Source organism: Protopterus annectens, chromosome 16.part0 (assembly GCF_019279795.1).
Source record: "Protopterus annectens isolate FY-2018-M chromosome 16.part0, PAN1.0, whole genome shotgun sequence".
Taxonomy (NCBI): domain Eukaryota; kingdom Metazoa; phylum Chordata; order Ceratodontiformes; family Protopteridae; genus Protopterus; species Protopterus annectens.
In genome coordinates this window covers 508,327,640-508,353,389 of record NC_056750.1, presented here as the reverse complement: position 1 = coordinate 508,353,389, position 25,750 = coordinate 508,327,640, and the positions used below count along the sequence as shown (strand labels likewise).

Sequence of the window (25,750 nt, the reverse complement as noted above, 5' to 3'; positions counted from 1 at the left end):
CTGAGCAGATACCCTTTTATGTTCTCCATAGGATGAACACAACCATCCTCACCTGAGCCACTATGCAGGTTAAGGTCATCATCTGTGCTGTAGTCAGGGCCTTATCCCATTATGCCACTGGTGTAGGCTAAGTGGTGCTTTATTGGCCAACACATGGATGAACCTTATGATCTTATTTTCAGCTTACTGAAGTAGGAGCAATATTAAAGGCAAAAAATAACAGGCAGTGAATGCTCTAATCTTGGTATAAGTATACTGATAGCAATTGCCTTCCGTGCTTCTATTCTGAGTAAATTAAAAAAAAACAAAAAAAAAACGTTATGGGCTTTTCAGTTATAACGCATTCATAAAAGTTCTGTATGTGTTAGGAATGATAATTTGATAAAGTGGTAGACTTAAGTACTTTTGCCGAGTTGTGACAGCTAATATATTTCCTGAAGAATTATTGATGCTAAAATGCTGTGAGTTGGCTGTCCTTTTGCCAGTACCCAGAGAGCATAATGGTCTATTTCTGTGTATTAATGCATGAATTATTTGAGGTGCACTAATTCCATATTAGTTCATAGTCTTGTAGAAAAGAATTGAAGCTGGTCAGTGTATTTTATAAGTACTATGTTATCTGCTTATAAAGTGATATTTAGATGTGGAAGATGCCAAGGTAGATTGTGTGCTCTCTCTCTCTCTCTCTATATATATATAAATGAAAATACCTGAGGTCCTAATACTGATCCCTGTGAGCTCCTTGAAATAGTGACCATCTTCTTTCCAAGTACGGTGGAAGTTCTTTTAGTAAGCTAGCTCTTATACTAGGAAGCAACTTCTATTGAGTAACCACAGTCAATCAAGTAAGAGAGCGTTTCAAATGCTGTTCCTAAGTAAGGAAAGATGGCCCCTGTTAACTGTCCATTGTCTGTTAGAGTATACTTGGTTAGTTAATATTGCCGTTAGAGTACTGCATTTAAGCCTTATTTTTAACACATTGCAGAGTTTGATAATTTTTGCTATTGGATAGATGTTGGCAGTAGGCCTGTAGTCGTGGATGGTTGTGGGGAGAGTGTACTTCGTGAGGTGGGATAAAAGCACTTGAAGCTTTTGAGGTAGAGTGAGTGGTTAGAGAAAGATTATAAAGACTAGGGGGTTCAGCAAATTTTAAGAGGGGAATATGCAATGAATTTGTGTGAAAACAATAAGATTGTGGGTTGCATTTATAGTCTGTTGGTTGTAGGTGTTCAGCTAATTTTAAGTGTTTTGAAATTAAAGTCTAAATTGTATGAGTTTAAGTGGGTTGCCTGTTTTAACACCATTTTCATATGAAAGATAATTTGGTAGTCTCGGGGACGTGACTAAATCTTTGACATCATTAAGTTAGTTGATGTTTAGTTTGGTGACTTTTTTTCGTAAAATTTTGACAGTTCTTAGTCTTTATAGTGGTCCAAAATTTCTTGGGGTTCCCACGATTTTTGAATAATCTGTACAAAGATGCAAATTTCAAATGTTTTAAACCAAGGGGTATTACCTGAAAGGGACTATAACCCAACTCTCTAATAAGACCTACTGCCCGTCATCCCTTACACACAAAGGCAGACAACTTCCCCTCTTTACTAAACTACAGTACATTGTTGTAATTGTATGTACTGTGCAGTATGGTGCATAGTCTGTTTTTAGCAGTTTAACCCTGTAGGATATGGGCATTTCTAAGTACATCATTTATTTATTTATTTACTCAGTGTTTCTGTAATTACTAGAAAATGGAAATCCAAAATCTAAACCAGCTTAACTAGTAGTGTTGAATGCAGTACTAGATAAAACTGGAATTGAGATATTTAGAAAAAGGTAGGAGCAAACTACATAGTAAAAAATGGGAATTGTAGGAACAATACATACAGGGGAAGAATGAGGTTTAAAAGAAGGCAGGACTAAACTGAGCTATGCAATGTTTGACTGAAAATGATTGGGTAGATTATAAGTAATGTATAATGTTTGCAACTGGCATTGTGTCTATATGGCTTGCTACTAGGGTTGTGTAGGTGTGGTTTGTTTTCATTTGTATAAGTGTAGGATTGCCTGTCTCGTAAGTGATGGTTTAATAAAGATGTTTTTTGTTTAAACAAAAGGGGCAGGAATTGAATAATTTATGTAATGTTGCTTAGGTTATATGATTGTATAGCAATATATGTGAAGTAGGTTTGTCATGTTAATACAGTTTGATTACTTTTGCATAAATGTAAATTTGCCTATGTCATAAGTGACAAGTCAATAAAGGTGTTTAAAATGCTTTTGTAATTATTGCACAAGACTATTGTTTGCTCTTTAATATTTTTATAATTATTACACAAAACTAAATATGTTGGCTCTGTAATTTAAATGTCTGTTGTACATGATTCTTTTTGGTTTATCTGTTTAATTTATTCATTTATTTTGGTCCTAGGCTGAACCTGAAAATGGTACGTGAAATCAGTGTTATACATCTGTTAACCAATTAAGTATAAAAATAGTCTGCTTGGCAGAATGTATTTTTGAGATGTTGATTTTCATGAAATGGTTTGTCATTTTTGCACTCTTTCAGTGCAGTGTCACTTTTTTAATAGTTTATAACCAGGGTCCATAATTACCTTTAAGCCTTGTTTTTCTTTAAGTTGCTTGTGTTTGATGTAGCAAGCAGTTTGAAGTTGCAGATACACTGGAATAGCTGCAGCACCCATATAGACGTCATGGTCCAAAAGGTTTTGTTCTTCAGCATCTACTTATGCTTGAAAAAGGAAGTTTCAATTTTGTCATACAAGACATTGATGATGCCCGAAGTATGAATTTCAGAAGTCGTACTCTATGTACAAAGATAGGGTAAAGAAAAGATCAGATGAGAATATCTCGTATGAAGGTAGGTTAAAAGATCTTTTCTTTCAGAGAGAAAGTAGGGAGGTGGAGTATAGTGCTGTATAGTCTCTCCATACAATTAAGAGCAAAGTGTAGGAATTTATTTTACATAGCAAACCAATGCTCCAGGATTGAAGTGTGTGCAGTGGCAGAAAGGAAATTTAGCAAGTTGCATTCACGTGGACACCCTACAGTGGCAGTGAAGTGTGCAACACTTGAGTTTCAATGTATTTGAGTTGGACACAAGTATATTCTGGAGGTCCAGGGAAAGAGGAAATTCTTCTTGGCAAATGATGGATTCTGAAGCCCAAATATGCAGATGTGGGGTCCAGACCATTGTCTGACAACAGTTGCATTTGTCTAGGTAATTCTCCCCATATCCCAAGGATGTGCTAAGTTAATTGCCAATCCTCCAAATTTTCTGTTGGTCTGTACACTCAGTGTTTGTGTGTGCACACATCCTGTGACGGACTGGCTTCCTCTTACAGGATTAGTTTCTCTACATCATGTCCATGTTATGTGCCAAGATACATTTCCTGCTTCCTTCATGACCCTGAATATGATAAAGCAGGTATTGGAGACAAAATTAATAAAGGCAAACACACACACACAGATATCTTCATATCCATAGTTCTCTGATCTCATAGATTGATTGGAGTCTGCTTGTCTTCAACCACAGAACAGACAAGTTACTTGTCTGAACTTCAAATGCAGTAAATTAAGCATTAGACTCCCCAGCTGCATATGTGCCCCTCCTGGACATCATTTAACATTTTAAAATTAATTTTGTTTTAGAAAGTAGTGTGTGCCTTTTCCCTTTTTTTAATTGGCTTGTATTCTCTTTCAAACAGGAAGCAACTAGTACAACTTGAAGATTTTCACTTGATCTCCACACTGGGTAAAGGATACTTTGGGAAGGTATATAATAAATATATATATTTTTTCTTAGTGTGTTTTAGCTTTGGTATGTGTACAATGTAGTATTTAGATTAAATTGCAAGCTAACTGAATCCAGTCAATTAGATTTTAATGCCTACAGACCTCTGCTTTTATATTGTAAGTAAAGCAAGTTTAATTGATCAGCATAAATCTCTCTGGTCACTACTAGAAAAAAAAAAGTGTTTTGCAGCAGATCTACTTTTGCATATATTTGTCAATTGCATTGATGTAAAAACTCAGCAGCCAGTGCATATAAGACCTTTTGAACACATTGAAGTGGAATTATTGTTGAGTTTTTTTTTAATATACTGCCTCTTTTTTAACTTCAGAATTGAAGTGTTAGCGCATGTGTGAATCCCATACCCAATATAGGCAAGGATTCTCTTAGTCACTAGAAACGCATCTTATGTTTCTTGTTATTAGGATAGAAATCATGGAGAGGTTTGATCTGATGTCATTTTTCATTGTACCCTCAAGTTATGGATTCAGATCCCAACCTTGGATTCGACCCTGCTATTACCAAAGCTCCTGGTACCCAAAAACCTCTCGAGCTTCTCCCTTACTCATAATGCATCAAACCCTAACATACCTCAGATTTTGTTTGCCACTTTTTGCAAAAGGACGTGGTGAGCCATACATCTTGAGCTTCATCGCTATTTTTTCAAATAAGTTAGATTTGTCTTTCAAACCTTACATTTTTTTATTCTTCTTTGTCTGATTTCTGTTAATCCCTTACCCTTGTGCTTACAGTATGTCTGTAAATACCATATTTGGTATCTATCCCTTCCTTTCTTTTACACTTTGGTATATTCTTAATTACCATTGTTGGTAATACTTTTCTCTCTTTTCTTCCTTACAAAAAAAAAAAAACTTCCCTATCTGCTTTATTCTTTGTTGTTTGTACAGTGGCTGAGAAGGGCTGTTCCAGCTTCAAAAAGTGTTCAAAGTGTGGGCATAAATTGCCTGTTTCGGATGCCACAAACTTTGCGTTTACTGGGTTCGCAGCACTTACAAGAAGACTGTTCTGTCTGCCACAGTTTTAATCCCTGTGCTGTAGTGGGCAGAAAGAACAAATTAATGTTGAAAAGTTTGTTGCCTTTGTCTTTTGGAGAAGCTATTACAGGAGCTCAGTCCCCCAAGCTCAAGTCTAAGGAGTCAGAATCTCCTGTTGCTTCTACTTCAAGTCCATCCTTGGAGTCATCTAGGAAGAGTACTAAATCGAATTCGAGGAGATCTCAAAACACTTCCCCCTCAGATCTGAAGGAGGAGATTTACAGATCTGATGTCCTAGGAGCTGACCAAACAATATTCCGAGCAGACCGTGTTGGATCCTGTTGTATTACCTAGGATCTGTTATTCTCCATCTGCTGATCCATTTCCTTCCAGGGTCCCACCTCCCTTTATGGAAAGGCTTCATACTAAGTCATCTCCCCCAGCCTCGTCTTGTTCCTCCAGAAGTTTGACTGAAGATGATGTGGATAGCATGATGAGGAAGTTTCTCTCTGTGCAGATCCAGATGTGTGTTACTGGCTCCTACCACTTTGGGTCAGTAGGCCCATCCTTCAGCACCACCACTTCAACTCCTACTCTGATCCTTTTGATTGCTTCAGAATCCCTGGATCTGAGTCTTCCAGGTCTGTCTGACTTGGATCTGAAGATAACCCTATCTTCAGATCTGAAGGCAGCTCTGAGTGCCCCAGCTCCAACATCTTCAGATCCGAAGGGCTGTAAGAGCCGAAGCTTACTTGTTGGATCCAAGGTACCGGGATCAACTCTAAAAGTCTCAGAGCCATCTCTGCGCCTTGAAGCTTTGGCATTGGACAGCTCAGCCTAGACTTCATCCTTGGGTTGATTGCTTTCAGGGTGGGAAAGAGACAGCAGTACAGAAGCCCACCTTCTCGGGGCTGTCTGCCTTCGAGCTTGTGATAGTGTTTTTTGCTCAGACAGCATTGAAGGACCCAACCCCTTCATCTCTTCAGTCCAGCATCCAGATGATTGTATTCAACTCCACAGGAACATCCAGCTTGAGACCTCCAGTCTATACAGCAGGGTTTCATAGTCTCTTCTGACACTTCTCTGGAGCATCCTGTTGAAGTCCCTAGGAAGAGAAAGTGCAAGAGGAGGCACTTGGACTCTCCACAAGAGTCAGTCATTGAGGATATGGACTTCAATGAGGGTGAAGGGCCCTCCACAATCACCTCCAGAAGACATCTCATTTGGAGACATCCTTGAGATCCTGAAACAGAGGTGGTTGGGACCCCCAGCAACCCTTCACCTGAGGAGTAAGCATTTCTGAAGGCCTTTGGAGCTGCCTTATCTACTTTCTGGGTTACTCTGCCTGTCAACAAACTCATTGATTTGATGTGTTGGCAGGCATGGAAGAAGCCTGATGCAGTTGAACCAATACCCAAAAGGCCAGATAGGATTCTAGGTCCATCTGTGGGGAAGGAATTTTGAGCTAAATGGGTGCCTATGGATGCCATGGTCATGGTGGCGGCCACCAAGAAGGAACGTACCGAACAGAGTTCCTCTGTTCATTCCCCTAAGAGGGAGTCTACACCTTTGGTCTTAGGTTGCTGAACTATTTGTCACATTTTACTAGGTTGCAAAGGGATTTGATCAAAAAACTTTCAAATTCCCTTTCTGGGACTGTTTTTGCTGAGGCCCAATCGTCCATGGCTTCTCAGTTGGCTACTCTCCAATCTATCTCAAATTCATCTATGAAGCTTATTTTGCATACAGTCAAAGTTGCCTCAAGTGCAGTGGGTTCAGGCATATCCATTAGTAGACCTGCCTGGATGCATTTGTAATTTTGTGGAGCCCTTCGAGTCCTCCTTTTTTAGTGCTCCTTTTGACAGCACTTCTTTTTTTGGCCCCAAAGTGAAGGACACATTATCCAGGTGTGTGTGAGAAGGATGGAAAGACCCTTTCTGCAGTGGGTGTACATTTTTCAACCCCTCAAAGATCCTTTTTTAGGAATCAATGAGGTGGTCGGAAGATGTGGTTCAGGATGTCCCAGGATTTTTTCTAGGACACACGTGGACGAAGTTCCCCTAGGGGCAGAGGTGGGAACTCTTAATGGATGACGATGCCCCAGCAGCAGAGGAGGCCTACAAAACCAGGGATCCAGAGATTCTTTTTCTGATGGACCCTGCCAGCGCTCCTGAAAGAAGGCCTGATCCTCCACATCTGGAGATAATCGGGGGGGTCAACTTTCCCTGCACCAGAGAGCCTGACTTGACATAAAAAAATACTTTGGTGCAGAGGATTATTTCCGGAGGTTATATAATACCCTTTCCCTTCCACCCCAACTATACAAAACATTCCCGATGTTCCACCCAGTCTGAGGAAGGAAACCGCAATACAGATACAAAAGCTGCTAGAAGAGTCATACAAGTGGTCCTGCCAAACTGGAAAGAATCCAGAACTTACTCAAGATTCTTTTTAGTGTCAAAGAAAACCGGGGACTGCGGGCCAATTTTGGATTTCTGCAACTTGAGCAAGTCAGTTTGATGCATACAGTTTTTGATGGCCACAGTTCAGTCCATTCTCACTTTTCTGGGCAAGGATGACTGGATGTGCCCAATAGATCTTCCGGATCCGTACCATCACATAAAGATGAACAGACAATCCAGAAGGTATTTATGCTTCTGGCTAGGAACCAATCACTACCAGTTCAGAGCTCTGCCATTTAGCCTCACCACAGCCCCCAGGTTGGTTACCAAATGTATGACAGCAACAGCAGTTCGCTTGAGATTGCAGGGATTCTGGGTGTTTCCATATCTAGACTGGCTCATTGCTGCCCCAACCAGTCATCTGTTAAGGGTAAGAAATCTGGTACTCCCGATTTGCTCTTATCATAATTTATGGTTATCCCCAAATAAGTTTCACCTACAGCCAACTCCAGATTTGGTATTTGTAGGAGCAGTTTTCAATAAAAAGTCAGTGATACCTTATCTTCCTCTCTCAAGAGTACAGACTATCAGATTACAAGTCAGAAAAATAATTTGCAGTACCAAGATTTCAGCCTGCTTGGTCCTTCAAGCTCTAGGATCCTTGTCAGTTGCAAAAACCTTAGTAGCTCTAGCCAGATTTCATATGAGAATTCTTCAGTGGATGTTACCAACACAGTGGTCAGTTATCTACGAACGTATGTCAGCACAAATACATATCACTCAGGCATGCAAGAGAGATCTCAAGTGGTGGATTCAGTCAGATCAGGATCTGCAAAATCCATCCATTCATTTTCCCTTAGCCCAAGGCCATGGTGACCACAAATGATTCCCAGCTGGGGTGGGGGGACACTTTCTGGGGAAAACGGTCCAAGGCACTTGGTCCCTGAAAGAGGCCAACTTGCATATAAATGTCTTAGAGGTGAGAGCAGTGCTCTTAACATTGCAGGCCCTCCAGAATGCTATTTTTTAAGAACAATTGCTATTCAAATAAACAATATGTCAGTAGTTTAGTACATCAGCAAACAAGGAGGGACCAAATCGTACTCCTTGTGTCGAGAAGCACTCTGCGTGTGGCAGCGGGTGATCTCCTCCAACTGCTTTCTCATTGCAACTATGGATTTAATAGAGGCCCAGTAAATGTCCATAGATAAGTGATTATAGAGTAAATTGTCTAAAGCTTGGTCCAGGATGGCATCTACTTCTTGTAGATTTTTTTTTCCTTAATAGGTTAGAGTTAAGGACCCAGTTATACCCTCATTTACTGTTAGTTTGATTATCCCAATCAATAGTTAGGTTAATCTTAGAATGATCTGATAGGTATCTGGGTTCTGTGTGAAAGGAATTTCTGTATTTAGTAAATATATTGGAAATGAAAAAGAAATCCAGCCTGGACCAAGACATTTGACACAGAGTAGAAGGTATATTTATTTTTGAGGGAGTTATTGAGCTGGAATATATGGGGGGTCAGATAGGTTAAAGTCATTTTTAAGTTTGAATGCTGATATAATATAGTTATTGTGTTTTGAACTGGTGTTGATCTGTCAGTGTCAGGCTCTTGGATTGAATTCCAGTCCCCTCCTAGTATATAATGTTTGGGGAAGTCGAGCAGTATTTTATAAATAGACATTATAAATTTGTGTTGATTTACACAAGGTGTGTATAGGTTTAATATCAGAATAGGTTTGTCTAAACAACCTGGTTTACTTGTTATATAGCACCACCTTCCATTCATGTCCGTATCATGTTTTGTGTTTAACATTGGGAGTCAGTTTTAAAAATGATTGCTACTCCTGAGCTATTTTGGGACTTGCCAGTGGCAATGATATTCTTAATTCATTTTTTCTTTAGGGAGGGTTTCCATTGCTCTGGTAGCATGTGGGTTTCTTGTAGGAGGAACAATTTTGTATTCCAAACCTGAACCTCTACATGTTGGTGTTTTTTTCCTAATAGTCTCACTTTAACAGTTTGAGGGCGTTTTCCTTTTGGCCTTACTTTTCACAGATGCACAATGTAATTAAGTCATTTTAGTTCCTTTTCAGTTATTCTGTAAACTGAGTTTATCAGCTGAAATTATTCACTACTGAGATGATTAGAGATTTATGTTGCAACAAACTGTAGGACATGAAATCTGAACTGAAGAATGAACATGTGTGGGTTCAGTCATATTACCCTCAAAGAAAATAGCTCTTATGGTGTTCCAGCACCCTTTGGATCAGGGTCCATAATTAAAAACTAAGAGGATCTGGAATTTTACTGGTTGTGTAATTTTTATTAAACATTTGCTGATGTATTTTCAGGTGCTGCTAGCAGAATACAAGCGAACTAAAAACCTTTATGCTATTAAAGCCTTGAAGAAAGGAGACATCATTGAGAGAGAGGAGGTAGACAGGTGAGATTAAGAGAATACTTTCTATCATGAAATTGTATTCTGGTCTTTTACACTAGAATACTATTGTGAAAAGTTTGACTGATTAGTAATGAAGACTTTTTCTACTCACAACTGATTGAGGTGTAATAAGACAATTTTCTTTGACATATCACTTTTGAGTTTTTTTTAATTGCTTTTCATCATACTTTGTGTATGTGTGTGGAAGCAAAAGCAGTGAGATGTGTGTTGTCTGCATAAACTTTGTGCTAAAGTGAAATGTCTAATATGTTGTTTTGTTCTAATGATATTTGCTATAAATTAGGTATCTTAACACTGCATGTTTTCTTTTCCTGAAGTAATAATTTGCCAAGGATGCCTTTCATTGCTTTATTTTATGTTGTATAAAAAAAATCTTATCAAATATGTAATAGAATGCTGAACCATGTCTTTATTAGACGGAGATTAGATTGCTGTCTTTTTATATATGTGGCTGTTTGGTGGCAACTTTTGTGGTGTACAGTTGATATAGGACAAAACAATGATAAATGACTGGTGTATGCATGTTTAAATGCATCCTACCACATCATCCAGAGATGCACCACTTACCAGTTCTTCAAAGATCATCGTCTAGTTGTGTTTGCCAGTGCTTGAAGCTACATAGAAACTGCTCCCTTTCTAAATGCTAGGACTTGCAATGCCTGATTAAGAAAAGAAAAAAAAAGGAAAGAGCAAATATCAAGTGTTACTTTACTCCTTTGAACTTTTTCTATTTTTTTTTTTTTTTTGCAGGGGGCATGCCAGCCCTTGCTACACCCCCCTCATTGTGGAGGATAAGCCCCACCTACACCTCCAAATTTAAATGTACCAATTATAAGATTGCCATATATTGTTGAAAGGGAAATATTAGAAGAAATTGCAATCTTGAACTTCTAATAGCCTGGAATTTCTCGTTAAGTCCCCACATTCCAAGAATTGACGTTGCAGATCTTGGTGATTCAAACTGTTGTCCATGGAAATTTTCTTTTAGGAGTGTTTAGAATTTCACCATCTGATCAGCATGTTTTACTTTTCTGAAGGCATTATTGACATCTGAGTAGAACTCTGGAACCACTGTTGCTGCATTCAACCTCACACTGTAGTATTTATGAAACCAAGAAGTCAAATCCTTGTGTGTTTTGGATAGTTTCAAGAAAAGCATCAGGACAGTATGACTGTACTATACATTTCTGAAACACAGCCATCACCTCATGACTTGGGCTTATCTGTGCAGTGCACATCTGCACTGTTGCCTGATGTACACTGTAGGAAGTAGTCTCTGTTGGTTACTAGTCGTACATTGGCAACTAATGTATGCTGTAGCGGAATCATTTATGATGCTTTCCAGCAGCACAGTCATTTATTCCTGTGGTGCAGGTTCTAGTCACAGCTTCTGCATGCATACCTAGACAGAGGTTTAAGACTATGCCCTGCTAAACTTAGACCTTGCAGCAGCATTAGTCCTGGGTTTGATTTTACATCCTCTATGTGTTTATGCTTTGATTTCTGGTGAGGGGAGAGCATCAGCATGTTTTGCTACATAAAAGACTTACTTTCATCAGTTACAAGATTTCCCATGCTGTCTCAGTTTGGAGCATTTGAAAGGTGCCTGTAGGGCGCAACTGGAAGCATTCTTTGTACTTTGAACTGTAGATTCGTGCTTTGAGGGTTCCTTTGATCTGTGAACTTGCTGCACACTGACCAATGGGTTGAGAAGAACTATCCCACTCATAACTCTCAACTGTACAAATTTTCGCAATATCCAGATTTTTGCCTCATATTTTTGGTCATTTCCTCATACAATTTGAGGTTTTCTGGCAAGCCACTGGGGATTCAAGTCACAAATAGTGACAAACATTTGAGTTAGACTTCATATCCCTCAGAAAATGCATGCTACCACAAAACCTGATATTATAGCAACTTTCTAAGTTTGTAAGAGCAATGTTTAAAATTAGTTCCTATTTTTGGCCCTTTGACTCCACCATAATTTTTGGCTTTGTCCAGATTTCTTACTATAGGAGGTTGAGAGGTATGCTCTCACTGCTAGTATGAAAATTGAAACTGAACAGGGAAACTGACGGTAAGTGCTGTCAACTTGGGTAAAATTCAGTTACTGGTAAGTAATCAACACGGTCTGTATGCCCTTGAAATTTGGAGAGAGAGAAAATAAAAGTAGAAGAAAAAACTCATATTGGGAAGAGTCTTGCAGCTGCCAGCAAAGAAGCAGTTTGTTTCAGATTTAGTATAAAAGATAGTACTTAAAAAGTAAGAGGAGCAATGCACCTTATAAACATATAATATAAGGTGCATTGCTCCTCTTACTTTTTAAGAGAATATTTAATATATGTATTAAAAGGGGAAGTGACATCATGTAACAAAATGGATAAATTAATGCATTCTGGTGTATTGCTGGGATCTGATGAAGTTCCTACCAGTAGTATTTTGGGACAAAAGCACTTATTTATTTGTTTGCAATAAACAGAAGTGATTGTGGAGTTTCTGGTGTATTTTCTACTCATTATTGGCAAAGAACCCTATTTGGAGTGGATTCTACAGCTCTTATTGCCTTCACCATGTTTTTGTGACTGTTCCTTACTTATTTGTGGTTTTACTCTCTTTTTCGGATAAAAGATGGTGACCAGTAATTTAGAGGGGAAAAAATAAATGTACTCAGAGGTGTTTCTATATTCCTTCTGTCACCCCCTTATTTTTAAGTCAAATAAAGAGATGGAAAAATAGAAGACGCTTTTAACTACCTTTTCAGATGAACTCATAACACTGCGAAAATCAGAGGCTGAAATGAGAAAAGGCCTGGCTGAGCATGAGTCTTATCAAGAACTTTCAAAAATTGAGGTAGAAGATGGTACAAAAAGAAAACCTGAGATGATGTACTAAAGAAAATGGAAGGGGCAATACTGTGTTTATTTTAAGAAAGCAGAAATATGGGACTACACTTGTGTTTCACAGCAGGATTAGTTCAGTTAGAGGGTGTATTGTGTATTCTCTAAATATGGTCATGAGAAAGCAGCCAAGACAAATGTTAGTAGATACAGTCATACCAGCAGAAAAAGTTGCTCTTTAAAGATTGTGGTAAAAGGGAAAGGTGTGTTTATGAAAAATGATTGTTCACTTTGCACCAACCAAAAGAGCAGTTTATTCCAGTAATCGAAGAATGTCAAGAAACTGATATGAGATTCAAGCTGCTTTGTGAAGTTTTCTTCTGAATATTTTTTTTCTTGGAGGATCCAAAGATGTTTTGAGATGCAGACCAGTCTAAGGAGCCAATTGAATAATCTAAAAAGCAGAAGGGGATTCTAATTCTCATTCTTTTGACAGTAACATAGCCCATAGAGAGCCTTTTATAATGAACTATTTCCCATTGTTCCAAAGCAAAATGCTTGAGTGACAGAAAAAAAGCACAGGAGTCGAAGAATCAGGAATACCTTGACTTTAAACCACAGACTGGTGGTGTGAAATTAGTTGATTAAATGGAAGACTAAGATTTGTGGTAGTAAAGGGTTATTGTCTGGGCTTGCACTGGCATGTATTTATATTCTACCTAAAACTGCTGTTATGGAACTTGGAGAAGTTTGTGAAAAATCTGCTTTCAGCATGATGGATTATTATTTATATGGGAACTGGAGCATGATTTGCTAAAGAGAAGATGTATCAGGGAGACCTAGGAGAGAAAATATGGTGTGATGATAGATTTCTGAAGAAATATGAGAATGACGTGGATGGTGTGAATTCAGTAGCAGGAACTCAGAATTTATGTATTTCCCCAAGGTACAATAGCTGGGCTAGACTGTAGCTAGAAGTTATAGTTCACAGGAGCATGTGTGCTTAATTGAATGCTTTGAAACATTCAATAACTATTTCAGATTGCCAATAAAAGCAAAGATAAAGATGCAGGGTGATGAAGTAAAGTTGACATTGACACTTTGTTGAGAAACAATTTTTAAGTAATGGGTAGTGGAAATGATCTAAGAGGCAAGAGAAGTTTCGTCATAAGGGATTGCTGGGGAGTGGGATAAAATGAAAGTGGAGTGTAAACATATGGTAGAAATGAAAGAGAAATCGATTAGCAAAACAAAATTATTCACAGGTGCTAACAAAGGTTAAACTTGCAGAATAAGTGGAATTGCAAAGAACAAGATGAGAAGTGCTAAAGGAAAAATAATGGAGTACTTGGATAATATACATGAGGTTACAAAGACTGCTGTTGGGCAACTGTTTTTTAATAAATGTAAACACAATGAGCAATAGAAAGTAGAAGTAGTTGCAGCCAGACTTGGGGAGCCTATAACAAGGAAAAGTTACTATGGATCCTATAGACGTATTAGCTTATTTCAGAAATGTTATGAACATTTATATAAAGCCAGATGAATGTGAAAACCAGGAAAAGTTCACAAATGGAAATATTTGTTGAAGACCTAAGTATACAGAGGTTAGAGAAAGAGGAAGCTCAAACGTTAATAGCCAAGATGGGAAGAGATGAGGTAAAATAGTGATATATAATCAATCAGCAGAAAAGTTTACAGTAACAAGTCTGGAAGAGAAGAATGTGATAGAGAGAGAAGATTTTGTTTAACAATATTTTAAGAAGTTGGGGGTGCTAAAAGAAAGCTGTGGTAATTATTTACTCAGAGAGTAGAGACCCTTCATACCCAGCTTCATGTAGACCTGTTTCAGTTTTCAACAATGAATAATTTTAAAGTATTTGTTTATACTAGCTAGGAAAATAAAGCTGTTGCAAAAATTTATTTATAGCTCTATCAGTGTGCTTTTCCTAAGAGAAGCAAACATTTGATAGCACTGATAGAACAATTATGATCCAGAGGGAAGCAGAATGTATATACTACCTAGGAAATAACGCTGTTGCCAAAATGTACATGTATCTATCAGTGTGCTTTTCTGGAGGGGAAGCAAACATTTGACAGCACTAATAGAACAGTTATGATCCAGGGGGAAGCAGAATGTAAGAAAACTCAGCTATTTTTGGTAGACCTTGATACAGGTAAAGTATTTGACAGTGTCATCTGGGGTTTTGAGTCGGGCAGTGGTAGTATCTGTGTTCCCTGAGAGAATAACAGTCAATCAGGAGGGTATATGAAGGGTCGTAGGCAGGAATGAAGGTGGGAGGCTTCCTGTCTGATCTGCTTGAACAGAGGAACCATGCAGGGATATCCTTACTAGTTTTATATAGAGAGCCATTGTGTAAAAAAAAAAAAACCTCTCAAACTCAAGAATATAACTGATATGGTAATCTAGAAAAGTTAGCTTTTTTGCAGATATTGTTTTGTATTCGATAAATTCAGAAAAGGACAATTCAGTGTTGTGGAACATTTTGAGATCATTTCAAGTCTCTTTAGTCCATAAAATAAATGGAAGTAAAACCAAAAGCTATAGCAGTAAACTGTACCAACACATGAACTGGTTCAGCAATACCCATATTTATGGATACATGACAAGATTGAGTATTTAGGTATATGAATTAAAAAGGATTCTGTTGTGGCAGTTAAGGATACATGGGGAGAAACTAAAATGTAATTGATAAGATGGAAGCTCTTGATTTATGGACAGTAAGATACAAGCAGTGAAAACGTATCTTGTCTCTCTGATTTTTATATACAGGTCAGGTGTATTTTTGTCAACCAGAGGAAACTTGGCGGAGTATACTTAGGGAGCTGAGTGTATTTATTTTGGAGGGGAAAGGGCAAGATAAGGAATGTGATGATTCTCCCCATAGAACAAGTTGGTTTAGGATTCTGTGATTTGAAAGAATACTTTAGAGGTATGCAGTCAGGGCTCATAAACATAACAAAAGACAAATATTATAAATCAAAGTAGAAGGGGACAATGAAGGAGGGGTCTGAGAGAGTAGAATTTTCGATGCAGGTCCTTTAGGGATTAACAGCCACCATGCTGAGTACTTGTAAAAGTAGCAAAAAATACTCTTAAGATGTAATGGAAAAAGGATTTAGAAAATGGGCAAGTGGGGTCTAGAATTTACTTAAAAAAATTATCAAAGGAGCGAAGGTATTAGATGCAAATAACTAGTGTGGGAAAGGTATAGAGTGGGACTAGGTGAAACAGAAGTTTGGACTGTAGTTAGACTGCCTTCTTTACCAAGCATTGATAACTTATATGCTGTGGTTCTAAAGAGTAACTTCCATAAACTTCAAAGACCTCCAGAATGTAACACAGACAGAAAGCATACTCTGCATATTAAGCTGCCTTCCTCACATAGCACAAGAAGTCCTCAACTCGCAGATGCTGAGCCTGTAAGCTAAGTATCAACCCAACCAAACATTCTTGTTATATTGTAAGGCATACAGATGTACAAGGAAAGAGTGATGATTAGTCATTTGTCTGGTGCCAGGATTCCTCCGATCATGCATGCACTGAAGTCCTTGAACAACAAGCACCAATGTGACGCTGTCATAGTTCACGCCATTGTCAGTGAAGACCTGAAGCTCTGAGTGTGTCCAAGGCAGGTATGAGCCTAGCATTGAGCAGCATTCTGCATTCTCCAAGGATCATGCCATGATATGAGCAAAACATTAACTTCAGTAATTGGTTTAGTTTTTGGTGCCATTCAAAAGGGGTCCAGTATTTGTCAGGCTGTGAAGATATGATCAACAGACCATGCTGCTTTGCAGAGGATGGCCTGCACCTGTCTTCTCTTGGGTTTCAATTATTGGCAAAGAAATTTTCCACCCTTCCCATAGGGCCCCTTTAGGCAATGTCAGCCTTGTAAACCTACCATCATAAAACAAGGAAAGGAAAATATGAAGGTGTTGCTGATCAATGCTTGGAGCCTGAACAAGAACCTCCACTTCCTAAAAGCCCTCTCACCCTGGAAGACATTGGCATCTGTTGTGACTGAGTCATAGTTTAAAATAACTGCGAACACTCTGGCCATGCAGGCCTATCATGCCTTCCACAACAGTTGAAATCAGCTACTGTGCAGGAGGGGAAAAAGATGGAGGTGTATCAGTCTACATTCCTAAGGCACAGTCATCTAGGCTGGAAAGCAGCAGTAAGCACTAGAGCGTCTTAATATCCAAATAACCTTCAGAAAGGTCCCATACTGTATTTATTATCAAGCTGTAGAAATCCGTTTGACAAAAAAAGATCCAGTGCCAATCTACAGGAATTAAAATCATTCAGGATTAAACCCAGTACCATTTTCTAATACCACCACTAGCGCATAGGCACAGCGATTTCTGGACTTTTTATATAAAACTATAATATAAAATTAAGCAAATCATATTAAGTTTTACAAGCAGCATACATCACACAGTTGTACTGTATATTATATGATCTAAGCAACATTATATAAATTATTCAGTGACTGCCTTCTGTTAAACCTCATTCCTCCTCCAATCCATTTTCTGCATGAATTGTTGTAAGAATTTCCATTTTTTTAAAACAAGAAACATCTTTATTAAATTATCCGTTATGACATAGGCAATCATGTGTTCATATAATTGAAAACAAACAATACTGACACATTTATTAGTTGCAAACATTGTACATCACTTATAGTCTGTCCAGTCATTATCAGTCAAACATTACATAGCTTATTCAAATTTTGCCTTCTTTTAAACCTCTTTCCTCCTCCAAATGTTAGTCATGCATGTATTGTCCTCACAATTCTCATTTTTTCTATGTGATTTATTACGTATGCTATTTTCTCATCATTACATATACCTGTTTTTCTCATCATGTAGCAGCAAGGTGGAATTTACTACCTCACAGCATCAGAACCAATACAAATACCAACCATTTCAAAAAGATGTTTAAAAATGATCTTAATGACACCTGGCTTTGCTCCTGTACTATTCCAGGCTAACTAGTTTTAATAGTTTCTTGTTATAATTTTTCTTCCCTGACCATCTCATAATCTATGCTCTTTCTCATCTTTTGTTATCCATTTCCCCCCTACAAACAGTTCCTCAGCTTACTTTGAGAAACTACAATGTCTAAATTACAACAAGGAGTTTTATCAGATGATTGTATAATACAAATGTCAGCTATAATAGCATATAATGCAATTTCTGGTGTACTGCAAGTCTTGTATGTTTTTTGTATAATTTCTTGTATAAGCTTTGTATAATCTCTGTGTGGAGCTTTTCTCCCTGGGCCTCCTTTGAAAATGGGTCTTAATCCCATTCGGACTTTCCTGGTAAACAAATGTAAAATAAATAATTTGCACCTACCATTTTCTAAAGATCCTGTTTCCAGTTTTATCTCTTAGCTATACTCACTACTTCTAGTACAGTTGCTTTCGACTTCAATTTCCATTTTCTAGTACTTGCTTTTTTGGTGGCCACCGTGATTAGACTCCTTAAGGCCTTACCAATATCTAGGCAATTCCAATTCTGTATCATAGCTCAGAAAAAAATTCCTTGGTTATACCAGTTTCCTAACCCGGCATTTTTGATGAGTTGATGAGTAGTCTGCGGGGAATTTGTAAAGTCTGACTTCTCATTACAGTCCCAAAAAATATGTTTTCAATTACCTTTCTTCCCATCACAACTCCAAAATTTGCTATCTACATAAGGAAAAATTCTTTGGAGTCTACTCTGGGTATAAAAAGACCCGTGTAAACCTTTCCAAGCAAAGATGCTAAATCATCTAGACTTTGTTGCATATTTGGGGGTCATACATGTATCCCCCCATTGTTTGTTTGTGAATTGCTTATCCAGTCTCTCCTCCCAATACTTTCTAACCTCTTCTGGTTCTTATAGTTATTATGCAACATTTTATATACTGTATTAATTATTCTTTTTTAACAGCAGCTTCTCTTCTAGATTCTACTAAAAACTCTACAAGTTCTGGTCTTTTGCTTAGGATCCCCCTGTTTTTTCTCTTTGTCTATACTCTGCCTTTCCTATCCAGGATTGATATCAATCTCTAGCTTGCAGTCCAGATAAATTCTTGGCCTCTTCCCATACTGTTACCTTTCCCTCTAATTGTTTGCTCCCAGTACCTTGGTTTTTTCACCAAATCTAAGTTTGATGTTAACATAGCTACCCAAGCCAAAGACAATCACAAGGCATTTTTTTAGTTATGTTCACAATCAGAAAAGCACAACAGTGCAATGTGCTGAGCTGATTGTAAATGATGATTCCTTCACTGAGGCTGAAGATATTGCTAACCTACTGCCCGATAAATTTAGCTCTAACTTTACCCCTCTCTACCCTCTGTCTCTCAAAATATTCCTGAAACTGGCTTACCTCTACCTCTCACACAAGACCAAGTCCTAAAAGTGCTATCAAAAGCTAGAAATACTGTACTGATGGGTCCTGACAATAACCCTGGATGTATCTTAAATAGCATGAAGTATGATTTAGCCAGACCCCAACACTGTTCAATCTCAGCCTCCATTCAGGTTTTGTACCAAGTGAATGGAGAACAGCTACAGTCATTCCTCTGCATAAGGAAGAACCTTCCCACAGACCCGCAAGTCTGACCAACCTCATATGCATAGTCATAGAATTAATTAATTAGGACATGGGGAACCTCCAGACATTAGACTCATCTATTTGTGTTCATAAAGGACAAATCATACTTAACTCAACCTGGTGGATTTTTCTGAAAAGTTCACCAAAGCAATGGATGGAGCCAAAATGGAAGACACCATGTGTCTTGACCTGGCCACAGCTTTTGACAGTTACCCACAAGAAAACTAAATAAACTGAGAATAACCTTTTTGTCAGCTGGCTCACAGTCAGGTTGCCAATCATCAAAGTAGGGGAAGGTACCTTAACAGAGACCAGTCACCAGTGGAATCACCCAGGGTTTTCTGGTGGTACCTGTATTGTATGTCATCTACTTTTCTGAAGTAAAAGTCAATGCCAGAGGACTCTAAGTTTGCATATGACTGCAAATTAGGAGCAGTCATTGAATCCTCAAATGACTTGGCCAACCTACAGGAAGGTTCGTCTCAAATAACTGATGTCAAAATTATGGTCTGAAACTAAATGCAAAGAAATGTGTTGGTGTATCCTTTGAGAATTCATCTATCCCAAAGAACTACCACATTGAGGATATACCCATTAAGAGATGACCCAGTTCGGGATTTGGGAACTTATGTGAACATTGACTTAGCTTTTGACCAACATATGTCACTTGTAAGAAAGTCCTATGTTACACAGCTTATAAACAAAGGGATTGGAATTGTCTAGATCTAGGGATGCCATTGTCTCCCTTTAGTCAGCCCTTATTAGGCCAGTCATTGAATATAACTCTTCCTTTGGCATGTATCTGTCCAGACACGTGTACCAACTGGACTGCCCACAGAGTTACCTTACTTGAAAGGATGCGAGGCTTAAACAGTACATCCTGCATGGATGACTCAAAGCTCTGTCACTAGACTGCTAAGAGGTGCTCTGTGTCTGGCATCCCATGATCCATTACTGATGGGTTTACTGCACTTCAGCAAGTCAAATGGTATAAGAAATACTCTGTTTAGGGATCTAAACCTCTTCTGCAACATCAACAGAATGGTTTGGCAGGACAGGTACAGAGAATACAGCTGCTGTGGAACAGACTCCCAATCCACATAAAACAAAGTTCATCCCTGTCTTTTTTTCAAGGGCAATGTAGATCTATGGATGGGATGCAAAAAATATACTCCAGGACTGCACCCTGTACTATTAATGGACAGATGCTGCTCCTAAATTATTTATTCCATTTGTGGGTCCCCACAAATTATATATGGTATGATCCCATTTATTTTCATTAGGGGTAGTATATAATTCCCGACCATGGGATGGGTAAGGCCAATCTATAACCAAGTGGGACAGCCTATTTCAAGCACAAAAAGTGAAATTAGCTAGGCTAAAAATGGCCTGAAAGGGCAAGTAGCCTAATACTATGAACAGAGTAAAGAAAAAGTGAAAGTAATAGGGGAGTGCTAACCGAAAGGCTGGTTCTAGTAGAATTTTGAGTCTAGAACAGAAGCAGCTGTTAAAAAAAGATAGTTAATAAGGCATGTAAAATATTGCATGATAACTATAAGAATCAGAGACTGCTAGAAAAGATTGGAAAGATACTGGAAATACATACATCTGTATACCTCCTAAATATGCAACAGTCTATAATGTTTGATTGTTTGCTTGGAAGTGTTTGCAGAAATATGTTATATGGCAAGCAGACTTCATAGAATTTTTTCCACATGTAGATAGCAAATGCTGGAGTTGAGTTGTATAGAGTAAATGTTTTTTTGTGGAATAAAAAGAGGCATATTTTAAAAAAAGCTACAGAATATGTTGTCAGAAATGTTGGGTGAGCAAGTGTTTGTAACTAAGGGAATTAGAATATGGAAATGAAAATTGAAGTAAACTATAATTGAGTACCGAGTATGGTAAAAGTGACATAAAGAAGTTGACATTGTATCCTTGCAAAAGGGAAGGAGCAAATTACATAGAAATAAGTAGAATTTGTGGAAGCAATACATGCAATGTTCAACAGGAGGATTGAGATTTAAAGGAAGGCAGGAACTGTGCAATTTTTGTAATGTTGAAGTGAATGATTGTGAATAAAGAACATGTAATGGGTAATTCATGAAAATAATGAATATTTTACCATCATTTGTTTTTCTGTTAATGTTTGTGACCTGGGTAATTGCTTAAAATGTAGAAATTTAGTAAAGGTCTTCAAAAAAAGAAACATGACTGAATAAAAGTTTCAAAGTAAACTTTATTGTCATTTAGATCTACACACGTGTAGCCTTAATGACATTTTGTACATCAGCCCATTTCTTGAGATTACAAAGGAAAGTGAATCAATACATACAAGTAGAGGAGTAAACATAACTAACAAATACAATACTACTCCCAGTACACACAAAAGGAGCAGAGACATTTACCAACACTCGTATACGAAAATAATACTCTCCCCTGAGTTAAGTTGACCAACCTATTTAAAGTAATACAAAACACACTACAGATTGAAATGTCTAGGTTATTTGTCTAATATTGCACTTGAGTGAGTTAAATAGTATTGACTTTAGATATAATAAATATTGCACTTACTTGGAATATATGTAAGTATATATTGCACAAATAAATACATTTTACTTGTGTGTCTGGGACTAGTGCCCAAGTTCAGAAACTGTCCATAGTTAATGTGCCTTAATGCAACATTTATTTATTCTGACTTTAATTCTCTTAGATGTTTTGACAACCCCAAACATAAAAGTAGTCAGTGTTAGCATTCCACCAGTGGGCAACTTGGGCCATAACTCAGTGGAGTATAATGTCATGTTGCCAGGTAGTAGAGAACATGCTGACATTGTTGCAAACAAAATCTACTGCAGTGGTGATTGTATATCCATTAATTATTTATTACTGAGCCAGAATTGGCAGGCTACCATAGAAAGGAAGAACATAAAGAGCCAGTAAGAAATGTTTTATGATAGTTAATGAGGTTGTCTGACCAACTTCCTCCTAATTGTTATTTGACTAATTTTGTATCATTGCTGGCTGACTTCAGAGTTGTGCACTGTTATTTTTGCCTCACTGTATAGTTTTTCAGATCTCTGCCGAAGGTGTTGGTTTTCCCATACCCATCCTCCCTATTCCTGTGTTGTTGTTTACATTTGGAGGTTTTTGCAGTTGCCCGCCCCCACTGTAGATTTGATCTGGGACACTCTCCCCAGTCCCATCTCTTTATCTCATTCTACCTAATAGACTCCTGCATTGTTTTTAGTCATTTTTAATTTAGTTGCATTTTTTAAACTGTTTGGTCTAACATTGCTACATACTCGAGTGCTAGCTTGCACTGCATTTGAATTGTTTTGACTGCTGTTTTAGCTACTTTTCTGTATGTGTGTGTGTATATATATATATATATATATATATATATATATATATATATATATATATATATATATATATATAAAACTTTCCTGTAACTAGTGTAGTCCAGATTCAGATTTGCTGTATCCAGGGCTGTATATAAGCTTCTGAGCCCCCCAAGCTTTCTGTGTTGGAGGGAAGCCTTTTAGCTTATCAGTGGGAGTGGTAAGCACTAGGTAACCTATCTACCACATAAGGAGTGGTTCTGGCCCAAAAATTGTAGTTATTGGCCGTTTGGGCAGTTTTTCCATCTCGTTCAACTTTCTGATTTAAAAGCCCACATTTGCACTTGTTCCCCCCTTTCCTGTAACTAGTTTAGTCCAGATACAGATTCTTACTTTTAGCACTTGAATTTGCTTATTTGTGATCAGCACTTGTAAGCACTAAATAACCTACTAATTCCTACAGCACTCAACCTTCCTCATTACCTAGAGGAAAACAGTTTTGGTACTTAGTTTCCTCACTTGCTTAGTGAAAAACAGCTCTTGGACTCAATTTCCTCACTTATCTAGAGGAAAATAGTTTTTTTATTTAGGCATGTCCAAGGGTCAGCTCCCAGTGTTTTCTCCTGTCTGTCTGATGAATCTGGGCATCTTGGCGCAATGTAGAAATTGCCTCATGTACACAGACAACCCTCTCCTCCTACCACCCAACACTACAACCTATGAAAGATGCACTTATCTAGCCAAACTGGAGGTAAAGCTCTCTCCAATCAAGACTGAACTTGACAGTCAAGAGGAGAAGGTAAACACTTGCACCACACCACACTTATCACATAGTCTCACTAAATCTACACCACCAAAATCCACACACAGAAACACAAAAACATTCGTGGAGGCTCTCAATAATAATCTGCTCAAGCAACAGAGACCTCCAAAGCAGAAATGCAAGTAACCTCCACCCCCCCAACACAACCCAAATGACACACAGCCCGCAGACTCAGTGTGCCACTCAACCACAGCCAATAAGGCAAAACAACGTACCCAACACACTAGTCATAGGCGACTCTATAGTCAGGCACACTGATGTCCACTCCCCAGGCTAAACAAGGAGAAGGTTATTGTCAGCTGCCAGGATCCGCCACATAACCCATGCACTCAGGTCACTCCACAACAAGTACAAATATGACTCTGTCATTGTCCATGTTGGTGTGAACGACCTGAGACGTGCCTCCCTGGACTTCATGAAAAGAGACATGGAAGAGCTCTCCGATCTTGTAGCCCAGGCAGGTATGACCCTAGCCCTCAGTAGCATTCTGCTATCACCCAGAATGATGCTGCAGTACAAGGACAAAATGATCGACTTCAACAATTGGCTAAGCTTCTGGTGCAATTCTAAAGGGATCCAGTATCTATCTGCCTGGGATGACGTGGTCGACAGACCACAATGCTTTGCCAGAGATGGCCTGCACCTGTCACCCCTGGGATACCGGATACTGGCTAAGGTTCTTGCCGCCCCTATAGTACCTTTTTTAGGCAAGGTTCAAATGACAAATTCACCACCGTAACAGGAACAGGCAAGCAAAAACTGAGGGTGATGCTACTCAATGCTAGAAGTCTAAATCTCAAAATGCACTCACTCGAGGCACTCCTTAAAATGGAGAACATCGATATCTGTGCAGTGACTGAGACCTGGTTCAAGGCACCAGAGAGCACACCTGCACTACCAGGCTATAACTCATACCACACTTTTCGGCCATGTAACCTGGACCGGAACACCAAAGGCAGAGATGTGTCCATATTCAATAAGGATTTCCACAACTCCAGGCTAGTTGCTCAGCATAATGCAGCTGAGGTTATCCAAGTGCAACTAACTCTGGGCAAAACTGCAATCCAAATTGTAGCTTGCTACATATCACCCACCATGCCCCAGGATTCCCACTCCTCTTTTCTTGATGTACTGGAAAATATTAAGGTTCAACCAAACACCCTAATAATGGGCAATTTCAACTACCCCACCATTAACTGGGAAAACTACTCATGTACCAACTCCTTCGCTCAACGCTTTCTGGAATTCATAAACTCCAATGCCCTGGATCAACTTATCCACACCCCCACCAGGGGTAACAATATCCTAGATCTAGTCATTACCAATATGAGTGACCGGTGTTCCACACCTGAAGTCAACGCCTCATTGGTCCGATCCGACCATAAGCTAATTACCCTAGATATCACATCCTGCCTCCACCCCCCATTAAGGAAACCATGGTAAAAAATTTCTTCAAAGCCAACTTCATGCTTCTTAAGACAGAAGTGGTGAACTTCATGACACCCATGCAGATGGACAATACAGTTACGACTACTGAATCCTACACAATTGCACTTTATAAGCACTTATATGAGTGCATGGATCGTGCTATCCCAAACAGAACCACGACACTATCCTCCAAAAAAAGGAAGCCAATCTGGTGGTCCCCCTGCCATAAACAAACTGTACAACAGAAGGAAGAAACTCTTGCAAAAGAGAGTAAAATCCCACGAGTGGAGGAGCTCCCTGGTCAGCCTCAGTAAGAAGCTGCGATCCCTGATAAAATCATCTAAAGCTAGTTACGAAAACAAAATCGTCACTGATTCTAAAGACAACCACAAAGCATTCTATAGCTATGTCAAGAATCTCAATGGCAACACTCAGATCTGCTCTGAGTTGCAGCGCAATGGCACTAAATGTACAGACCCAACTGATATTGTTAACATCCTGGCAGATAGGTTCAGTGCTAACTTTACCCCCCCTCTCACCCCCTAAAGAGCCCATCTCTATACTGGAAGAATGCAAAGTTCCTGTAATCACAGCTGCCCAGGTAAAAACCACACTCTTCAAAGCCAAGAACACAGCATCCATGGGACCAGACAACATCCCAGGCTGCGTTCTACACAAACTACAGAATTAACTGGCACCCCACCTAAGTACCATGTTCAGTCATAGCCTCACCTCAGGCTTTGTGCCTGCTGAATGGTGCACAGCAACGGTTATCCCACTCCACAAGGGGGGAGCCACCACGGACCCCAGGAACTACCGCCCCATTAGCTTGACGAGCCTGGTCTGCAAGGCCATGAAACGTATCATCATGGAACTTGTAAACAAAGACATTGGTAATCTCCAAACTCTGGATCCCACCCAGTTCGGGTTTGTAAAAGGCAGATCATGTCTCCTAAACCTGATAGACTTCTTTGAAGCAGTCACCAAAGCCGTAGACGAGGGTAAGGTGG

General features: G+C 38.8%; 1 protein-coding gene across 1 annotated transcript in view; it reads left to right on the top strand.

Annotated features, from left to right (window-relative positions):
- PKN3 (protein kinase N3) overlaps positions 1 to 25,750 on the top strand; it is a 2,242,690-nt gene that overhangs the window by 1,620,577 nt on the left and 596,363 nt on the right. The window contains exons 14-15 of the mRNA XM_044058139.1: positions 3,726 to 3,792; positions 9,566 to 9,657. Coding sequence (XP_043914074.1) covers positions 3,726 to 3,792; positions 9,566 to 9,657 — 159 coding nt within the window. The remainder of the gene's footprint in view (positions 1 to 3,725; positions 3,793 to 9,565; positions 9,658 to 25,750) is intronic.